The sequence below is a fragment of the Microplitis demolitor genome, chromosome 7 (genome assembly GCF_026212275.2).
Source record: "Microplitis demolitor isolate Queensland-Clemson2020A chromosome 7, iyMicDemo2.1a, whole genome shotgun sequence".
Classification (NCBI taxonomy): Eukaryota; Metazoa; Arthropoda; class Insecta; order Hymenoptera; family Braconidae; genus Microplitis; species Microplitis demolitor.
The window spans coordinates 2,591,291-2,611,992 of NC_068551.1; the positions used below are offsets into that span (position 1 = coordinate 2,591,291).

The 20,702-nt window shown below is 33.2% G+C and overlaps 5 protein-coding genes across 5 annotated transcripts; 2 read left to right on the forward strand and 3 right to left on the reverse strand.

Annotated features, from left to right (window-relative positions):
• Positions 1 to 3,287: 3,287 nt before the first annotated feature.
• On the forward strand, positions 3,288 to 9,377 carry LOC103571091 (protein vav). The gene is made up of 7 exons (XM_008549093.2): positions 3,288 to 3,675; positions 3,793 to 4,359; positions 4,426 to 4,494; positions 5,647 to 5,845; positions 6,014 to 7,102; positions 7,381 to 7,652; positions 7,749 to 9,377. The coding sequence occupies exons 2-7, from the start codon at positions 3,950 to 3,952 to the stop codon at positions 8,104 to 8,106; spliced, it is 2,397 nt and encodes a 798-aa protein (XP_008547315.1). The 5' UTR covers positions 3,288 to 3,675; positions 3,793 to 3,949; the 3' UTR covers positions 8,107 to 9,377.
• Positions 9,378 to 9,469: 92 nt separating this feature from the next.
• LOC103571092 (torsin-like protein) lies at positions 9,470 to 10,967 on the reverse strand. The gene is made up of 3 exons (XM_008549095.2): positions 10,667 to 10,967; positions 10,331 to 10,596; positions 9,470 to 10,051 (listed from the first exon to the last, which is right to left on the reverse strand). The coding sequence occupies exons 1-3, from the start codon at positions 10,848 to 10,850 to the stop codon at positions 9,470 to 9,472; spliced, it is 1,032 nt and encodes a 343-aa protein (XP_008547317.1). The 5' UTR covers positions 10,851 to 10,967.
• Positions 10,968 to 11,856: 889 nt separating this feature from the next.
• LOC103571093 (torsin-1A) lies at positions 11,857 to 13,769 on the reverse strand. Its single transcript, XM_008549096.2, has 3 exons — positions 13,373 to 13,769; positions 13,025 to 13,290; positions 11,857 to 12,530 (listed from the first exon to the last, which is right to left on the reverse strand). Exons 1-3 carry the CDS (start codon positions 13,524 to 13,526, stop codon positions 11,919 to 11,921), a joined length of 1,032 nt encoding a protein of 343 aa, XP_008547318.1. The 5' UTR covers positions 13,527 to 13,769; the 3' UTR covers positions 11,857 to 11,918.
• Positions 13,770 to 14,024: 255 nt separating this feature from the next.
• LOC103571095 (pseudouridylate synthase TRUB2, mitochondrial) lies at positions 14,025 to 15,950 on the forward strand. Its single transcript, XM_008549098.3, has 4 exons — positions 14,025 to 14,474; positions 14,784 to 15,192; positions 15,262 to 15,398; positions 15,615 to 15,950. The coding sequence occupies exons 1-4, from the start codon at positions 14,318 to 14,320 to the stop codon at positions 15,893 to 15,895; spliced, it is 984 nt and encodes a 327-aa protein (XP_008547320.1). The 5' UTR covers positions 14,025 to 14,317; the 3' UTR covers positions 15,896 to 15,950.
• LOC103571094 (ribonuclease 3) lies at positions 15,897 to 20,638 on the reverse strand. The gene is made up of 2 exons (XM_008549097.3): positions 20,219 to 20,638; positions 15,897 to 19,914 (listed from the first exon to the last, which is right to left on the reverse strand). The coding sequence occupies exon 2, from the start codon at positions 19,886 to 19,888 to the stop codon at positions 15,998 to 16,000; it is 3,891 nt and encodes a 1,296-aa protein (XP_008547319.1). The 5' UTR covers positions 19,889 to 19,914; positions 20,219 to 20,638; the 3' UTR covers positions 15,897 to 15,997.
• Between the last annotated feature and the right edge of the window lie 64 nt (positions 20,639 to 20,702).

Genomic DNA, 20,702 nt, shown 5'->3' on the forward strand with positions numbered 1-20,702 from the left:
ATTAAGATCGCAATCTCCGTGATATTTATTATCTCGCAAGTCTTTTAGACTTTCGACATTATGATGATTTTGTCTTGTTAAAAGAGATGTTAATTGTCCTTTCAAAACTGTATAAAATAATAATAGGAATATGAACGCGCTCAAAAAAGTTATTTGCAACAACAATCTATCTACTGGTGACATTATTCTCATATTTAGTATCAATAAAAATTTATTGATAATAGTATCAGCCTAGTAATATTTATTGTTAAGTAAAATAATTATTTAATTAATTATTAAAATATCAACCAATGAAATAAAAATTTAAATTATAAAAATTATTGATTCTGTAAATTTTGAGTAAAAATTTTTTTTTATGTCAATATACTTTCAAACATTTTGTAGTACTAAGTAAACTTATTGCTACCGAATGAGTGAAAAGCTATGGGCATATGAAAAAATTTTTTTTGAAAACTAACTGTCACTAAAATCTGTAATTTTTAATTTCTCTTCATCGTCTGCTATTTAATTTATTTTTTGGGCAATTAATTTATTTAATTGCATTTGTCACTACGCTCATTTTATTTTGAATATTTTTTTATTCATATGGAATATGAGAACAATGTCACCAATCATCAGACTGTCGATGGAAATAATATTTTTGAGCGCATTTATACTCCTTTTATTATTGTATCCAGTTTTGAAAAGACAAATATCATCTCTTTTAACAAAACCACATCATCATAATGTGGAAACTTTAAAAGAGTTGCGTGATAATTATTGTCATGCTTATTGCGATCGTAATTTGCGCAATGAAATTGTAAAAGTAAGAGTGTCGCATACATACGGTTTTGTCAATAAATATCAATATCCTTATATGAAATGTAATTTTTTGATTTATTGCCATCTAGTGGTAAAAAATATATCAATTCCGTGAATATTATAATGATAGCTTGTTAATTACGGTGCGTTTTACAATATGATTTATATACATATATAAAAATATTATATTTTAAAGATTTTTTGTACACTGGACACGCAAAAATTGGGCATTGAAAGAAAAATTTGATCAGATGATCAGCAATAGATTTTAATTTACTTTTGAATTCTACTTTGATAATAAAAAGTTTTGTGTTTATTTTTTTAAAATAAATATTATTGAAAAAAGCTATTTATCGGGGCACTACAAACAAATGGATATTGGTAATTTATTAATTTGTTTATATAATTATAGAGGTCAGTGTAATTTTTCATAATTATAATAGTAAACATAGTAATTGTAATAATTTTTTTTAATTTCAGAGACTGATTTTTAAAAATAATTCGCGCTAACTGACAGTCAGTTCTTATTTAAATTTTTATTTTTTAAAAATTATTTTTAAATAATAAATGATTATTGTAATTGGCAATTATAAAGAATTTATAAATTGTTAAAAGAAAATTAAAAAATTAATTTTATAAATTATCACAGAGTGTAATTGTACTGTTAACTCATTTGTTATTTTTTCTTCGATTCGCTAAATAAATGTGTACTGGTCATGTATTAAATAAACAATAAAAATAAAAAATTATGACAGTTAAAAATTTTCCATAATTCAATTGTTTTTATATTTAAAAATAATACTGATACTATTTTTAGTTTGAATAATTAATTTCAAAAATGTTTGATACTGGAAGTAGCACACATGGTAATTATTCATTTCTTTTAAATAAATAATTAAAATATTTTTAAATTTAAATATTTGAAAAATAAATTATTTGAAATTGGAGAAAACTTAAAGTCGTAAGTCAAAATAAAATGGCGGCAAAGTATGATAGAAAATGATTTAAAATATTAAAAAAAAACAAGGAAGTGTTTGAACAAACCTTGGCGGGGAAATAATATGCAGAAGGGTGTCCTAATACACTTGGAGATTTGAATTAAATTGCTCCAAGTGTATTGCAGCTAAAAAACGTCACTTAACTGCTACTTCCCCACCAGACGATGCCAGATGAGTTTGCTCAGGAACCAGGAAGTCATCAGCATCAGCCATCAGCAACACCACACTAGCACTGAACATTCAACACCTCACTGCACCATAGACACTTTGTACAATTTAAATTTTAGAAACACTTCACAATTTAATTAAATAATAACTGAGCAAAAATTCTACGGATAATTACACGACGCCACTGCAATGATGTTCCGATTCAAACATTAAGAAGGTTCTCGACTATTACTGCCATTGTCTATGATACTGACTGCCGCTAACGAACCGTCAGTTGATTACAAAGCAATCAATTTTGCGATTCATTCTCCCTCCTCCCACTCTAGCAAAAATTTTAACGACTACAGCGACGCGCAATAGCGACGCGCAGTAGTGCCTACTTGGCGCGAAATTTCAAAATTGAAATTTAATAATTATATTAATTTAATTAAATAGTATGCTTTAAATTTTTTATTTTTGTTTAATAATTCGTTCAAACTCAAAATAAAACGACGGCAGAATATGTTAGAAAAAAATTTTAAATATTAAAAAAAAAAACACGCAAGTGTTTGAGCAAACCTTGGCGGGGAGATAATATGCAGAAGGATGTCCTAATACTCTTGGAGATTTAAATTAAATCGCTCCAAGTGTATTGCAGCTAAAAACGTCACTTAACTGCTACTTCCCCACCAGACGATGCCAGATGATTGGGTCCAGAAACTTGGAAGATATCAGCATCAGCCATTAGCAACACCACACTAGCACTGAACACTCAACACTTCACTACACCACAGACACTTTGCACAATTTAAATTTTACAAACACTTCACAATTTAATTAAACAATAATTGAGCAAAAAATTTTATGGATAATTACACGACGCCACTGCAATATTGTTTCAATTTAAACGTAAAGAAAGATCCGGACTACTACTGACATTGTCAATGTTACTGACTGCCGCTATCGAACCGCCAGTTGATACACAGCAATTGACTTTGCGATTCATTCTCCCTCCCCCCACTCTGGCAAAAATTTGAACGTCACTAGTGACGCACAGCAGCGTCATCTTGGCGCGAAATTTCAAAACTGAAATTTACCAATTTCATTAAAATTTATTTGTGTCAATAATTATATTGGTGTATTCAGCCCAATTAATTATTTCAATTTATCTATTTAAAATTTATAAACTGGCTCATGCCTGCTGCTAAATTCACACTCATGACAACATTCAAGTGTATAAATATTTGAGCGGTTAATTTAAAAAAAGCGACATCTCACTTTCCATACATGAGATTAAATAAAAGATCACCACTCCATTCTATACATAACGGGTTCCAAGGTTGTATGTAACATCAAAATGGACTCTGCTTAGTTGACGGTGGTTGACGGTATTGACGGGCGGATTGGGCTGGGAGCTAAAACATCACAATACCATACAATACAAAACACTAATAAATAATAATAATATATACATATATAAAATCGGACATCATCATGGGCGGTTAAAAAAGTTAAGCGTTGATCTTTGTGCCAAAAAGCATCATGATTTCATCAAACTGCTCAAAATTATATTGTCAAATGCACAACAATAACACAATTGTCGTCCGACTTGAGTGTAATTCAAACTTGCAGGCGTATGGATCAAATATTTTTAAATTACACAGTGGATCCCAGTAACCTTTTGCTCCAGTAACTGATACGGGATCTTTGATCTTGATGTTAATTGAAGGTAATTATTATTGATCACTTGACCATCTACACTCAGTAAAACAATAAATAAATACTCATTACTCCAATTAACAAAAATGTATTTATTTATTTACATTTTTTATTTAAATTTTTTTAGTGCCAATGAAATAAGTCGAGTATTAATACACGTCAGTGTAACAAATGAATCATTCCTTCCATGGGATAATACAGTAATTTAAATATAATTATTATTTTTTTAATAAATAATTATTTAAAAATCACCAGTTGCCAATAGCACAAGTACAAGAAGCACAATGAGTACAAGTGAAAATGGTACTGACTCTGAGACTGGATGGCAGGAGTGTGCCAGCTGGTTAACAAGGTGTGGAGCTCTTAGAGCTGATCACAAAGCCAACTGGCCGACAGCGACTGCATTTGACTTAGCATACACCCTGAGAGACGGTGTACTGCTTTGTAATTTATTAAATTTAATTGACCCAGGGTGTATCGACATTAAGGATGTCAGCCAAAAACCACAGATGGCACAATTTTTGTGTCTAAGAAACATTAAATTATTTTTAACAGTCTGTTCCTCGACCTTTGGTCTATCAGACTCTGACCTTTTTGAACCCACGGTGTTGTTTGATTTGTCAAACTTTCATCAAGTTCTTTGCACACTATCTGCATTATCACACTCGCCGAGATTTCGTCGTAAAAGCATTCCGTGAGTAATTTAGTTTTGATAAAATTATTTCATGATAATTATTGATAATTATTATTATTTTTACAGAGGATTTACTATTGGACGTGATCATTCGCAGGAGGAAGCATACAAAGACCTACAGAGTGCTGGAGTTGGGTTAGTATTCATTTTATTTAAGGGATTTCTCAGACAGTGCCCCAAACTTTTTAAAAATATGCAATGATGAACTGTCATATTAGTATTAAAATTTTATTAATTAATTAAAACAATTAATTAAAGCATTAATGAAAAAAAGAAAAATTTGGCCGTGATATAGAAATTTTAAAAAATTACTTATAGTTGATGTAAATTAGGAGTTAAAAAAATTTTTTAATTCTAATTATAAAATTAATACGCTGTAAAAAATTGGGAGTTTGATTTTTCATTGGAGTGATTTCGGAGGTCTAAATTTTATTTCAATCCATATTCACTCTGAATTGAAGTTTTAATATTAAAATAAACTTTCCTTTGAAATAAATTTCACTAAATAAATAAGTAGTCACCCGTTTCGCATTCACTCCGAATTAATCTGTATTCACTCCTCAAATTTTCTACAGTTCGAAAATTTTACTGAATTTTATTTTCCAAACTTCGTTCAACTCCCAGTTGATATCAACAGTAATTTTTTTAAAAATCTATCAGCAAAATTGTCCTTTTTAATTAATGCTTTAATTTTGTTTCTAATGAGTTGATAAAATTTTTTTACGCTTATGACAATTGAGTCATTGAAAATGTTTAAAAAGCAGCGGGCACTGTCTAAGAATGGCCTTACGCAATAATTTAAAAAAAAATCATCTTTCATTAACTCATTATTTTATTTTTTTATTCATCTTCCCAATACCATAAAAAGATCTAACAATCTCTCATGCTAATATATAAATATTACACCGAATAAATTTAGTCCCACAAGTACAGAGGTGGGATTTACAATAAAACCTAGAGCTGCGGATCCCGATGAATCCCAAGTATACCAAGAGTTACTCTGCTTTTCAACTACACCTCACCATGAATGGTCTTTTACGACAACTGAGGTACATGTCGTTGCTACTAAACACAGACTTATTTAACGTCTGTAGTGTAAAGGAGTTGTATTTAGAGTCCCCTTTCATAAAACCTCAGCGTTGGCAATTCATTTTATTGTGATTTATTTTAACTTTAGTAATGTAATTAAAATTTATTTTAAATTAATGCTGCGTTATCATCAACAAGCTATTTTTGCGTAGTGCATGGGCCTTATTTTTTGTTGTTTGTTATTTTTTATGCGATCAGTCGTGAGACTGAGGGTCGCAGGCGAAGATCGCGGAGACGAGAAGGTGACGAGGCAGGCGGGGGAGGAAGAGATGACATTGAGGATCCAGTTGGCCAGGAAGAGGACGGCTACGGGGCCTTTTGTAGTCACGCACAAAGCGAAGAGATCTACCATGACCTTTGTAGTCTGCACCTGCCGCCTCCTCCGAGTGCTGCGCAGGTCATTATTAATTTTTTTATTTTACTATCATCATTATTTTTTACTTTATGCCAAACGCAAATCCTGCATGAGGTCAAAGTACATAAATTACTGAGCATGTCAACTAAAATTTTTATTTTTATTAATACTTTTGTTGATTGTATCGATAATTGGGTGATTAATTTACAGGGAGGAACTATTCCAGGCGGAGAAAAAAGAGATTACGTTATCCAAGAGCTCGTTGAAACCGAGCGTAATTATTCAGAAGTATTAAGTAGTCTTCTACGACACTTTGCTCGTCCACTATCATCATTACTGCGTCCAAAAGACGCGGCGATAATATTTTTTGGTATAAAAGATTTGTCAGAAATTCATGCTGGTGTTCATAGTCAATTACGTAAAGCACGTAATGGTGCTTCAATTGCTCAAGTATTTCTCGATTGGCGAGAGAAATTTCTTATTTACGGTGACTACTGCGCTAATCTCACGGTGGCCCAGAATACCCTGCAAGAGGCCTGTGCCCGCAACGAATTAGTCAACCAAGAAGTGATTCGTTGCCAGCAAGAAGCCAACAATGGAAAATTCAAACTTCGCGACATTCTATCAGTGCCAATGCAACGGGTGTTGAAGTATCACTTGTTGTTAGATAAACTTGTTGAAGAGACTCCACGTGAGCTGGCTGAAGATTTGCGTCAATTAGGCAAAGCCAGGGAGGTGATGGTAGACGTGGCTCAATATATTAATGAAGTTAAACGTGACTCCGATACGCTCGATATTATCAAAGACATTCAAGCGTCAATTGTTGACTGGGACATGAGTGATGGAACCCAACTCAAAGACTTCGGGCGTCTGTTGAGAGACGGAGAGCTCAAAGTTAAAGCACACGGAGATCAAAGAGTTAAAGCTCGTTACGCCTTTGTATTTGAACAGGCCGTGTTGCTGTGCAAAGCCGGCCGAGGCGATCAATATTGCTATCGAGAAACACTTCGACTTGATGATTATCGGTTGGAAGACCACATAGGGAGGAGAATTCTCGGACGAGATTCCCGGTGGTCATATCAGTGGCTGTTGGTTCACAAGCAAGCCTACACTGCATACACACTCTACGCCCGGACGGACGACCAGAAGCAGATGTGGATGAAAGCTCTCCAGGACGCTATGGACAATGTCAACCCCGCTGCGTGTCGTGTTACCAATCACAAATTCCGGTTGATGACATTCGAGACTGCAAGAAGTTGTCAGCGCTGTGGAAAATTCCTCAAAGGCCGAATTTTCCAAGTAAGTGGCATTCAAATTTTTTTTTAAATACTCAACGACTATTATACTAAAATTACCTGACGTTCATTCATTGGATTTTTTTAAAAATTATAAATTATAAAAAAAAAATATTTTAAAAAATTGCATCTGTAGTTTTTGAAATTTTCTACATATGCATTTTTTTTTTTTTTTTTTTTTAATTGATTTGTTGAAAAAAAAAAAAAAAATATCAAAAAAAAGTTTAATTGTCTGTTAATTTCAGAATCAGTGACTGTGAGTGATAAGAATTTTTTTTACAGGGATATAGTTGCGATGTATGTCGTTTGTCAGTCCACAAACAATGCATATCATATTCCGGACGTTGTATGCCGGTACCTCCCACGCCACCACTACCTCCCCCTCTACCGTGTGACCGTGCACTCTCGGTGAAGCTGTGGTTTGTGGGTGAAATGGGAAGAGACGCGGCTGCACATAAACTTGAGGCTAGAGAGGATGGAACGTATATGCTACGGGTACGACCTGCTGGGCAGCCTCGATTAAAACATGAAACTAATTACGCCTTGAGTATCAAGTAAATATTTTTATAGTTATTTAATAATAAACTCTCTAATAAAATTGACCTTTCCAGCCATTGGCTTTTGATAATTTAATTATTGTTTTATTTCAGAACCGAAGGGGCCGTTAAACATATTAGGGTGTTCAAACGTGACGTTGATGGCACGGAACTTTACTACCTGAGCGAATCCCGGTTTTTTAAAAGCGTCGTCGAGCTTGTCGAGTACTACGAGCGCGCGTCGTTGTCGGAGAATTTTGAAAACCTGGACCAGCGACTACTGTGGCCATTTAGACGCGTATTGGCCAAAGCGTTGTTTGATTTCCGTGCAGGAGAACGAAATCAGCTGACACTGAGACGCGGATGTCGTGTTGTCGTACTCAGCAAAGAAGGTGACGCAAAAGGCTGGTGGAAGGGTAAAATAAATGACCAGGTTGGATTCTTTCCAAAAGAATACGTCGAGGAAGAATAACCTACGGGTATAATAAATAAATATATTATAAAATAGAGTTCTTCCAAGTCAACTTGATTGCACGGCTTCTCAATTAATGAAATATAAATAATTATTATTAATTTTAAATTAAATAAATAAATAAATTAGGCAAGCACTCATCCAAAGAAATACGCGATGACATAATGTCTTTGTGCAATCGCATTTAATCACTGTTGAAACTAGTCCTTGGACAGACAGTTAACGTTTAAAAAGCGTAGATTAAATTTTTTAAATATTTTATTTAGCACAATTATCAACGGACAATTACCACGTGCGCTATGTCACCCATTAAATATAGTCGGACCTCGTTATAAGACTCTTCCTCTCAACTTGTTAAAACTTGCTTGGAATGCTTCCCCCATCAGTAACTCAATGAAAATTTTGCGCCAAAATCTCGCTATAAGACTAACGAACTACGACTAAAATCAAGATGAAATGTACATATAGATTGTAGATTAAGTAATTTATTTTCATAAAGAAAACTTACAATTTCCTGGTTTCACATAATTAAGGAAAAAGAACAACAAAATACTGTTCATTCATAATTAAACACCTTGCTCAGAAAGTTTCTGCGGTGGAACATTTTCTGCTGATTTAACGACTAGTTTTTTGCAAGCCTTGGCTGGATAATACTTGCATGCAAGTTGATGTAAATCAACTATCGTCATCTGAATGTAATTTGACAGAAGAACTTGGCATCAATTTGAAGTGAAACTTTAAATCAATTTAACGTCATTATGACAGTAACATTTTAAGTAAAATTGAATTCAAGTTACAGCCAATCTATTGTCAATTTAACTGCAACTTTTTAACTTGCGGTTATAGTGGCTATCAGGGTAGTCTTATAGCGAGACTTGGATGCAAACACTGTTAAGCACAATAGTGGGGGAACGTCAATTCCTCTAAGAATTTTTTCCCTACAGCTCCAAGGTAGTCTCATAACGTGGTCCAGCTGTAATTGAGTTGTTAAATATCCAGAATTAAATCCGAAGCAATGGGCTGTTAAATTAATTGTTACTCATTCTCGCTTGGAATTGAGACTGCTTGAAAAAAAATGCTTTTATGTACTAAAAAAAAATTAAATCAAGGCTTTAATTGCCTATATATATTTATCACTATATTTACATAAAAAAAATACAAATTGATTGTTATTCTTGAAAAAAAAAAAAATATATATATATACACATATATATCTGATATTTTTTAATGATAAGACGTATTGTCCAATCGTGCCAATAAAAAAAATTAATGTATATATTTGATTTGTTGTAAAAAATATAATATTATCTTTCTTGAAAAAAACTTATTATAAATTTATATTTATCACATTTTACATGAACAATTACTTTGACGAGCGACGATAAATGTTGCTAGCGACTTTCTGCTCAATTCGCTTACATCCGCTCTTGGCAAAAATTTCCAGAGGCGGACTGAAAGTTACGTGACTCATAACATCTTGGATCTGCTGAGCAGAGGGATTTCTACCGCGTTTTCTAAAAGCCGCTTCTATGCATTTTTCAACATGCTCAGATTCCAGCGGCAAAAATGGCACGTAGTGATCAATTAAACTAGTAGTTATCGTGTCACTTTTATGAAAACCTCCTTTCTCATTGAACGCTCCCTTAGATATCAACTCTTCAAAGTCCGAAAGACTCGTTTCCTCTCGTTTCTTCCCACTCTGCCACAAATGATGCAGGGTCTCGACTATCTCTTGGCTTCCGGTGTTAGATAGAAATATAAATATTGCTTTGTTTGTTTCCACATTTACGCGGTTTCCGCGATGGAAAATCTGGGCTGTCGAGTACTCCATGAATGGCACGAGAACATTTAAAATTCCTGGTGACATCATATCTACTTCATCAAAGACAAATAAGGATTGCGGGCACTCTACAAGACTATTAATTATTGAATCTTTTAATTCATCCTGCAACAAAAAAGTTTAATTATTTATATGACGTTCCCGTTAATGTTTCATTTAAAACTATACTTAAATTCATTTTAATTGTGTATTATTTAAATTTCAACCCTTGAAATAAAATTAAAACTCTATGAGAGTCAAACAGTGACACCACAGGTCTATCGACTTTCCAATAATGTCCATCTCAGCAATATTTAATTAACTAATAAATTAAATAAATTACGATTTAGTTAAAATCTTAGAATTCGTAAGTTTAATTCTATTACTGAGTATTTAAATAAATACCTGGTACATAGCCACCATATTCTGCAAAGGAAAGCTCAGTCTCCCGCTAAAAAAATGAAAGTACTTGCTCTTAGCACCTTCTTTATAAAAATTATTGACAATATTTTGGGTGACAAAGTTTTTTCCCGTGCCTGGAGTCCCATGGAAGCTCATCGCTAGAGCTTTTGGGCTATGACCTGACTTTACGTGAGCTCGGAGGGCACTCACTACGACATCATGAGCGATATGTTGCCCGTAGAGATTTTTTTCAAGGGCATCATCTAATCCTGCAAGAAATTTCAAACATTAAAATTCATTTTTTAAAAAAATATTGATGATAACTAACAATAGACTTACGTGTCAAATCATAATGAATGTAGTGATCATTACAGCATTCATAATACGAACATTTGACTTTATTGTATCCAAAATATAAGCCAGCGCCCGTAGCAATCAAAGCGCCAGTGAATGGGTCCACGAGACATTCGACTTTTAATGTAAAAACAGTCAAAATAATAGCAAGTACTGTATGAGTATTCATAATTTCCGGTCTAATTTTTGAAAAATCAAGAAGCAAGAGTATTTTGATTACTTAATATGATAACACTCTTGTGAACTACCGGCTTTATTGAACTTTTTTTACTACATGCTGTGTAAACATGAGTGCAAACATGTGTGAGTCTCAAAGATTTTTTAACGGCGCGGTATTGGTAGTCATACACGATAAAAAAAGTAACTGTCAGGGTATCTTATATTTAAATTGAAATTATTCTCATTTCAACAAATTTATCCTTTAATTTAAATTCAAATTGCCCGGTATATATTTGAAAGGGTTTGCTCTTACAGCCTTACTTGAAAAAATAATTAGCTATCAAGTTCTCATAATTAAAAATATATGTACCGTAGTTATCTAATTATTCTTCATGAATTTATTAAATCATAATTGGTTTTAACATTAAGTTTCTTTTGAATTCCTATCTGAAAATTAAAAAAAAAATATTTTAGTGTATTAAAGTTCCGATCGTAAGAAATTATTTGAGATCAAAAACTTGATTTTTGAATCGATTTGTCGAGGACAGTACAAATTATCCCAAAAAAAAAATTTTTGAAAAAATTTTATTTTTGGAAAATCTCCAAACGCATCGTGTCGACTGAGCAAGCTCAATTTTTCACAGCTTTTAAAAATTTGTGTATGAAATATGGCGGACGCGTGCTACGAAATGACCCGAACTCAGCCGAAAAAAAACGGAAGTTAAAATCTCCCGCCTTTTAATACTTGAATTTTGCTTACAACAACTGATGATTTTAAAAAATTAGCTTTATTGTTTAATTCAATAAAAAATTCATTTTTTTTTTCGATTCTGATTATTTTAAATAATTTATATATAATGTTAAAATGTTTTGACTTTTAGATAAATTGCAATCATGTGTGAGTTTCATAGATTTTTTAGCAGCGCGGTGTTGGTCAAACACGACGAAAAGGTATCTATCAGGATATCCTGGTTTTAATTTCAAAAATATTTTAAATTCCAACATAAAAAAAAAGATTAACAATTCAAAAAAATATTTATTAAACGTGATAAAAAAAATATATAAAAATATAAAATGTCTATAATTCATTGTGAGAAGTAGATCCAGTGGATTTAGTTTGCCTGTACGCAATGCTGGCGACTTTTTGGTCTACTCTTTTGCAGCCGTTTTTGGCATAGAGATCAAAAGGTTTATCTCCAAAGGTGACGTGAGACATCGCTTCGTCAATTTGTTCTTCACTGGGCAGGATGTCTCTCAATTTGAACGCCGCTTTTATACATTGTCTAACATGCTGCTTCTCAAGAGGCAAAAAAGGGACATAATGGTCAATCAAACTGGTACTGATGGTATCACTGCGATGCAGTCCGCCTTTCTCATTGAAAGCTCCTGTAGCTATCAAGCTTTCAAAGTCCGCAAGCTTCGTTTCACAACGACTTCTTCCCTGAGCACGTAAATCTGTTAACGTTTTCGCTATTTCATGACTGCCGGTATTTGATAGAATAATAAATATCGCATTGTTTGTTTGAACTGATTTCTTTGTTCCTTTGTAATTAACACGAACTGGTCCGTGGTCTAAAAACGGTACCAGTACATCTAGGACTCCTGGTATCATTATATCTACTTCATCAAATACGAACATCGACTTGGGACAGCTTAAAAGAGTTTCTGTTATTATTTCCACCAACGAGTCCTATTTAAATTTTTATTAATAAGAATGATATATTTATTATCAGTTAATAATTTGATGCTGAAAGTATTAGTCACTAAAAAAAATTATTAGTATTTAATGAACATAGTGAATACTGACAAGCAAAAATTTAAAAATATCTATGGGAAATATTTTCAAAAAATTTTATGACACTGAATTTAGCTGACGTCTAATAATTTTTGGACTTTTTTAAAACTATAAATTATAAAAAAAAAAAATATATTTAAAATAATTGCATTTGCAGTTTTTAAAATTTTCTACACGTGCATATTTTAATTTTTTTTTTATAATCTAATTGCTTAAAAAAAATCAAAAAATTGTCAATTGTCTTCTAACTTCAGAATCACAATTTTGCTTGTACATTTTAAAAAAAATTTTCAAATAAAAATTAGCTTGATGATTAAAAAGACTAAAACTATCAAGTGTCAGTTACTTTCAACATCAATTAATAATTTATGTACATATACTTATTTTACCTTGTAATCATTTAATTTATTCTTCAATTTAAATTCCAATCGCCCGGTATATATTTGAAAGTGTTTGCTCTCACAGCCTAGTTTAAAAAAATTATTTGCTATCATTTTGACGACAAAATTTTTTCCAGTACCAGCTAATCCATGAAAACTCATCGCCAGAGCCTTTGGAGGATTTTTTGTCGCAACATGAGCAGCTAGTGCACTAAGTACTGCTTCCTGAGCAATATGTTGACCGAAAAGATTCGCGTCAAACTCCTGCCGTATTGCTAAAATATTTAATTTAATTAATAATTAAATTTATGAATTAAACAAATAATTTGAATAGAAAATAATTGCAATTAAAATTACCTGTGATATTTTGCGGTACGTAATTATCATTACAGCAGTCACCAAAAGGACACTTCAAAATATTATATGCCGATTGAATCCATTCAAATGCATAACAATTTACTTGGTTAATATAAATTAAATAAAAAACAATAAATATACGTGATATATTCATATTCGTATGTATAAATATTTATGTAAATAAACTAATTAATTTTGAATACCAATTTTTCAACGATGACATTTGAAATATTTAAACTCTCGTTTATTTGTTTTTTATAAATATTAAAATTTTATAAAGACAACAAACAGCTGACATTTTTTTGTTTATTTCCGATGAAATTCTAATTAAAATTGGCAGCCATGAATTCAAATCTAGTTTTTTCATTTTTCACGACAGGCAGCATTGATTTAAATTCAAATTTTACTGACCCTGACGTCCTTCAGTGGAAAGTAGATTTTAATGTAATTTATATGAAAAAAATTTATTAAACTAGTAAATAATTAGACGTCAAAAGATAAAAATAAATTTCAGTTCAAATCAATTTGTTTTCAAGTCCTCCTCAATAAATAAATCAGTTAATTAAAAAAAAAGTAAGGAGTGGAATTTCGTACGAAAGTAAATTTGTTCAAAAAAAAACTATAGTAAAGGTATGTCACTCAGTGAAAAGTAACTAGACGGTGTTTTCGATAATGAAGGTTTCAAAAAAAATATCTGAGTAAAACAGTAAACTTCTTACAAAACAGAATTTAATTTTTAAATTTTAATGTTGCATATTTAAATATTTATATCTTTAAAATTTTTTTAATTATCTGATAGATAGTCTTTATTATAATTTTACTATTTATTATTATTGTAATTTTATTTTATTGTTAATATTGGTTTGAATAACAATTAAACATCAAAAAAATAGTAACGTTACCATAATAAAAAAATAGTCTCACGTGTTTATATTTATAATAACAATGTCTTTGGTTAGAAAACCACCAACATTTATCACAAAATTGACATCAAATGCTGAAGAAGTATGGAAAGGATTAAATGGAGTTTTTGCAATTTATAAACCAACGGGATTTACTACTTTTAAAACAAGACAAATGTTACAATACCATTTATGTACAGGTTAGTCATATTTATTTTATGATACTGAAGTTAGCCATCGTCTAATAATTTTTGGATTTTTTTTCAAAATGACATACTATAATAAAAAATATTTGAAAAAATTGCGCCAATAGTTTTTTAAATTTTCTAAATGTGCATATTTTTATTTTTTTTTTTTTTGCAACTGATTTGTTGAAAAAAAGAAATTCAAAAATTTTAGATTGTCTGTCAATGTCAGGATCACTTTTTTTTTTAACTTTTTATTTTTACTTTACATGGAAATTTGAATAAAAAATAAAAAACGCAAAATAAATATAAAAAATATTATAGATTTGAATGAACTGGATGTCAGAGAACCGGAGCCTTTTGTTAGAATAGAAGGCGAGACAAATAAATCGCTGACTGTTAAAGTCGAGCCCAGTTACGCAGACCACAAGCTCGTCGTCGGCCCGAGATATCAACCCCAAGATATGAAACTCCACCACGCGAATTATTTATCACCAGAAGCATCCGGTATCCAGCTTTGGGGAGTAAATAGAGGATCTGTTATTTGTCATTTAATGAGAGCAGCCAATTCAACTAGATTTTACAAAATCAAAGGGGTTTTGGGGCTCGAGTCGGATAATTATTTCATAGGCGGTAAAATTCTCGAGAGGTCTACTTTCAAACATGTAAAGAGACACCACGTCGACATGATTTGTTCCTCAATGCAATCGTCTCATCAAAGAAAAATGTTCGAGTAAGTAATTTAAGTCCTTAATACTTACTACTTATTACCAAGTAAAAATAACTAACAATTATTTTGTAGAATATGCGGTCTAGATATTCAATCACAAGCTGCCTATGAGTTAGCAGTCAAAGGCCCAATACGACCAACGGATAACAAAATTCCAATGCTCTATAGTATTAAATGCATCGCTTTCAATCCTCCAGACTTTACATTAGGTAAAAAAAACGTTATTTATTTATTTTTATATTATGTTTTGCATTGCGCATGGTCATATTTATGGCATAGAAGACTTTTTATTCATTCAATTTTTGTGCTTATTTTTATAAAGGTATAAGACCTAGTACCCGATCATTCAATTCAATTTCTTCTCTACTTTTTTTATGATATTATTATTATTATTATTAAATATTTATTTATTGTTGTAATTTCAGAAGTCGTATGTATAAATGAAGATGACATGTTTTTAAAAGGACTCATTCATAATCTAGGATTATTAGTAAGAAGTAACGCGACATGTACTCAAATTCAATGCTATAAGTATGGAATATTTACAGCAGAACTAGGTTTACTCAAAAGAGACTGGTCAATAGAAAATATAATGATAAATCTAATGAAAATTCGGAGATTGTTGACCAAAAATAAATATCTGTATGTTGGAGACGAACAAGAAGCAACACTACGTGAATATTTTAATGAACAAAAAGCAGTTTAGTTTTTTTTTAAATTGTAGTTTATAAAACAGTTAATAAATGTACATATTATTTTTATCACTAATTACTTTAATAATAACAATAATAAAAAAAAATCATTAAAGTTAACTATCATCAGAATCATTGTCCCGACTTGGACTTCTTCTGCTGCTTCTTCCGCGCCTTCTCTGCTGCGCAGAGTCTGAGTCATCTGATTTTTCCGAGATAGTCAATTTAGGTTTAGGCCACTGCTGCATCTTCATGGACTTGGCAATAACACGCTTCTGATGGTCCAACTGGGGGAAGAGATCCTGAGATTTTTCAAGAGCTTCTTTGGCAGCATTCATTTCAGCTTCTTGGATACTGTGACCAGAAGCTTTTGCGAGTCGTTTACTTTGGAAGTAAACAGCGACTGTGTAGACACGAGTGTTGGTCGGGCCTTTGCACTCGATAACTTTGTAAACCGGAATGTCTGGCTCTCCACCGTCCATAGTCCTTAGAGTCAAGCAGCACTGCTGCAATTTACTCTTCGGGTCATTCCAATCTTGATTCATTATGAAACTCTGGAGTCTTGGGAAGAAACAGACGTTACAAAAAATGTGACAGAATTCTAAACCTTTGTCAACATAAAGAGCACCAAGAAATGCTTCCAGCAAGTCAGCACGGTCTTTTGTTTTAAGTTCTGCTTTTGGGTTACCGTACAATGCGTACTGGGTCATGCCTAAATCATCGCAGACTACAGCCTGAGTTTTGTTATTTACCAACGAACTGCGAAGCAACGACAGATGACCTTCATGATGCTCCGGAAAATATTTATAAAGATACTCAGAGACAATTAACTGCAGTACAGTATCTCCCAAAAATTCTAGACGTTGATTTGATCCCAGTGTCAGGTTTGTGTACCCAATACTTCTGTCAGTAAAAGCTCTTGCTAGCAATCTAACGTGTTTGAATTCGACCCCAATAGATTCTTCAAATTTGGTCAACTTCTGCAGCAACTCGAAGCTCGGAATCCACTGGCGATCACCTGTCGGTTCTTGTTCTTGGAGCGGGTGTTTCGGATAGTTGACCCAGACTGATGCTAGACTCTCTTCCTCTTGGAATAGAGTTTCTCCAAAGACTCTGTCAGCTACAGAAATACCCCCGTCGAGAAACAGAGAACCCATGAGAGCTTCAAAGCAGTTGGCCATCGCGTGTCTCAGCTCCAAGTCGTGACAGAGATCACTTCCGTGGGCGTAGAGCATGTATTGCTCTAAATTAAGTTTCTTGGCCAGAACGGCGAGATGCTGGTTCTGTACGATCGCCGCTCTGTAAGTAGCCAACCCTCCTTCTTCAAGGTCAGGAAACATGTGGAATAAATGGATCGAAGTGAGAAACTCGACGACAGCATCTCCGAGAAACTCCAGTCTCTCATTGTGAGCAATTGAAGATTCAGTTTCTCTTCTAGCACCAAATCTCGACATAATATTGATAAGAGTATTTATTCCTCGCTTCCTTGTGTTCATGTAATGAATCCTACGATCTCCATACTCCGGCTGACTGATTCCACAGTTGGTTAACGAGTTGCGTGCGTGATCTGGGTTGGTTCCAAAGTTCTCCCGATAACTGGGATGCGTAAGTGCCAGCTGGAGTAAGTAACGATTTTTAAATTTATACTCCAATGTTTCTTCCAGTTGATCCAGTGATTTATGGAACCTCAAGTGACAGACTAGTACAGGAATCAACATCGCATGTTGAACGATATCACACATTATTCCAGTTCGATAAAATCCCTCGGAACTCACGTCAACGGTAACGTCTCGCTTCATTTTGCTCTGAGTACGAAGCTCCTGCAGCCGATTTTCTTTAGCTTCCAATTTTCTCTTGTCCTCAAAAGAAGGCTTCGGCATATTGGCAAGTAGATGACGGAACTTGACGTAATCTCTCCAAGCTTTCTGATAATCAGCGTTGCCCGCGTAACTCAACTGCGGCGGGCGTATTCCAAAGTGGACAATTTCCGGATACGCTGTTATTCCCGGTGGCTGATCACCTTGAGTCCTGTCCAGTTGATCGACTCTTACACTGCATGGCTTCTTACCAGGATAAGTCACGACCATTCCTTTGACTTGATCCGCATAATTTTGCCACTCGTACTGCGGCATAGCTATCAAACGATCGAGCTCTTCAACGTCAATCAAGCTGCTGCTGCTTTTAATTAAATAATTCAACACTTCATTCATAGACAAAATTTCTTGACCTTTGTCCGGCAAATCACGAACGAATCTCGGCATAAAATGAAACTGTCCACAGCCAGTATTATTTTGTGCAGAATGTAAATCGAAATCTACAAGCTCTAAAATTTCTTTGAAAAGATATTCTTGAAAATAATCCAATTCGAGAATCGTAAAATTTTCTGGCAGTTTTTCTTCGATATACAAAATAGTATACTCAATATTAAATCTAATTACCTTACAAGTAGGTAATTTAACAAGTGGAAAATGTGATAGCATAGAAAATCCTTCGAAAATAAATTCATGCTCGTCATGTTTGATAATCGTTGGTGTCTTTGTTAAGAAATTTGTCGGCGGGCTTATCGTTATACGATAATGATACAATTTATCAGCATTATTTGTATCTAAGTCACATTTATAAACCGTACCTTCACCAGCATAAATTCCATGACGAATTCCCGAGCGTCTTGACTTGGCGCTACATCGACACAGAGGTCCATCATTCATTTCCCCAGGGTCATTGAACCACATTTCCGGATGCAGTCGCTGGGGATGTTGCTTCTTCGCCATAAGTTCTTCCATCGTACGATCGTCGTCATCAATTGAACTGTCGCTGTCTGATGAAGAAGAGCTGCAGGCTTCAGATTTGTGCCTACACAATCGCGCCTTGGTCTTCCTGGGCGGCGGCTCATATGGCGGGTAATTAGCTCTCGCTTCAGCAGCTCGATCTAAAAGTAACCGTTTAAAATTACCAATAAGTTCTTTTAATTTAGGCGTTGCTTTCATAATCTTTGGATTATTTTCATCCCGCGTGTAATACAAATCAGCTGGAGCCGCACGTGTCCAAATTTTTTTATCACATTCTAAAATACCATCAGGTCCCAGTTCATCTATTTTCCGTTCAATGTCATGACTTGTGGCGCAATAATTACGTCGATACTTTTCAAGAAGTAATTCACGTTCGGTCATTTCTTTTTTCTGCCTGACGACCTTTGAACTGTGAGAAGAATGCGATTCTTGGGACCGTGATCTTCTTCTACTAGACTTTGGATAATATTTGTCTCTGCTAACTCTATCTCGACTTGTGTAATCTCTACGAGACTTACGTTCGCTGTCTTCCCCACAATATTTATCTTTAGAAGAATAATCATTGTGATGATCACGATATTCTTTACTGTGCGATCTCTGAGCTCTGTAAGACGGCGAATGAGAACGCTCTGATCGTTCAGATGAACTCCAACGTGAAGATCTTTTTTCCAACATTTGCAGGTCAGTCTTCCTGTCTCTAGGTTGATAATTTTTTTTCCTGGGTTCATTGTAACCAGCCCAATCTTTCTTAGCTGGATGATTTGTCTTCCAGTTGTTGGCATTCCAATTGCTGGTGTCTGTTCCCACTGGCTGCTGCTGCTGCTGCCACTGATTATTCGTAGACTCATACGCATTATTCGTCCACTGCGTACTCTCACTAACTTCGGCAGTATAATAACTTTGATTTGAGGTCTGAGGATAATTTGGATTTGGAGGCTGGGGATAATTTTGATATGAATATGAGTAATTATTTGTTGCGTCTACTGGGTAATATTGTTGGCTAACATACTGGGTGTTGGGATAAGAATTATTGATCACTGGAGGCGGATTATTTACTGGCGGATTGACTATCGGAGGTGGTGGGACATTGAATGAAGGCGGGGGGTAGATAAAATTTTTTGGAGGCACTGCTATTGGAGGAGGTGGCACTGAATAATAATTCATATCTGGTTGGATATTCCATGACTGATCTCCTGAAGTTGTTGGTAAATTATCCATTTTTAAATTATGGTTAACATTTGATCCTAAAAAAAATTATGATTATTGTAAAAAATTTATGAAACACTTTTTAATAAAAAATGACAGCAGCAGATTCTATTTTCTGAAATAGCAAATCTTATGTCGGTAAAAAATAAATTTTTAAAAATACATATAAAGAATTATTCAAAATTCTTGTGGGTGTATTTAAAAATTTTTTTTTCTGTCATAAAATTTGCTTATAAAAATAAAAAACTATGTCTTCTATATTTAGTGTTATAAATAAATTTTTTAATAATATGTAGACAGCAAATTGTTTGTAATTATAGTAAAATAAATAAATGAACTTACGGAAAACTTGGTGTCAGATAATTTATAATTTAAATAAATAAGGTTATTTATTGTTACTTCGGAGATAAATAATACAAGAGGTTATGTCACAATAACAATAATAATAAACTTGTACCAGAAAGGAATCATCTCGGAAAGGTTTGCAGGCAAGCCGTGAAAAGTACAAATTTCAAAACTATACCGACTTTTATTTAGAAAATCACAATTTCAAATGTATAGTAGAAAATACAGATGATTCATAATTCGTCATACTGAGCTTAATAGCCACTTTGGCTTGAAATTTGCTGACAATTTGACATCAAAAGTTTAAAATAAAAATTTGCGATTATTATTATAATTTTTCTTGAATATTTGCCTAAACGAATGACCTTCTTTCCCGTATTATCATCAATCAGAATTATAGAAATCCTTGAGTTTCTTTTCTATCGACGATTTTCTTTATCCTTTGATAATGGAGTAAAGTTGTCGCTGAATAGAGATGTCA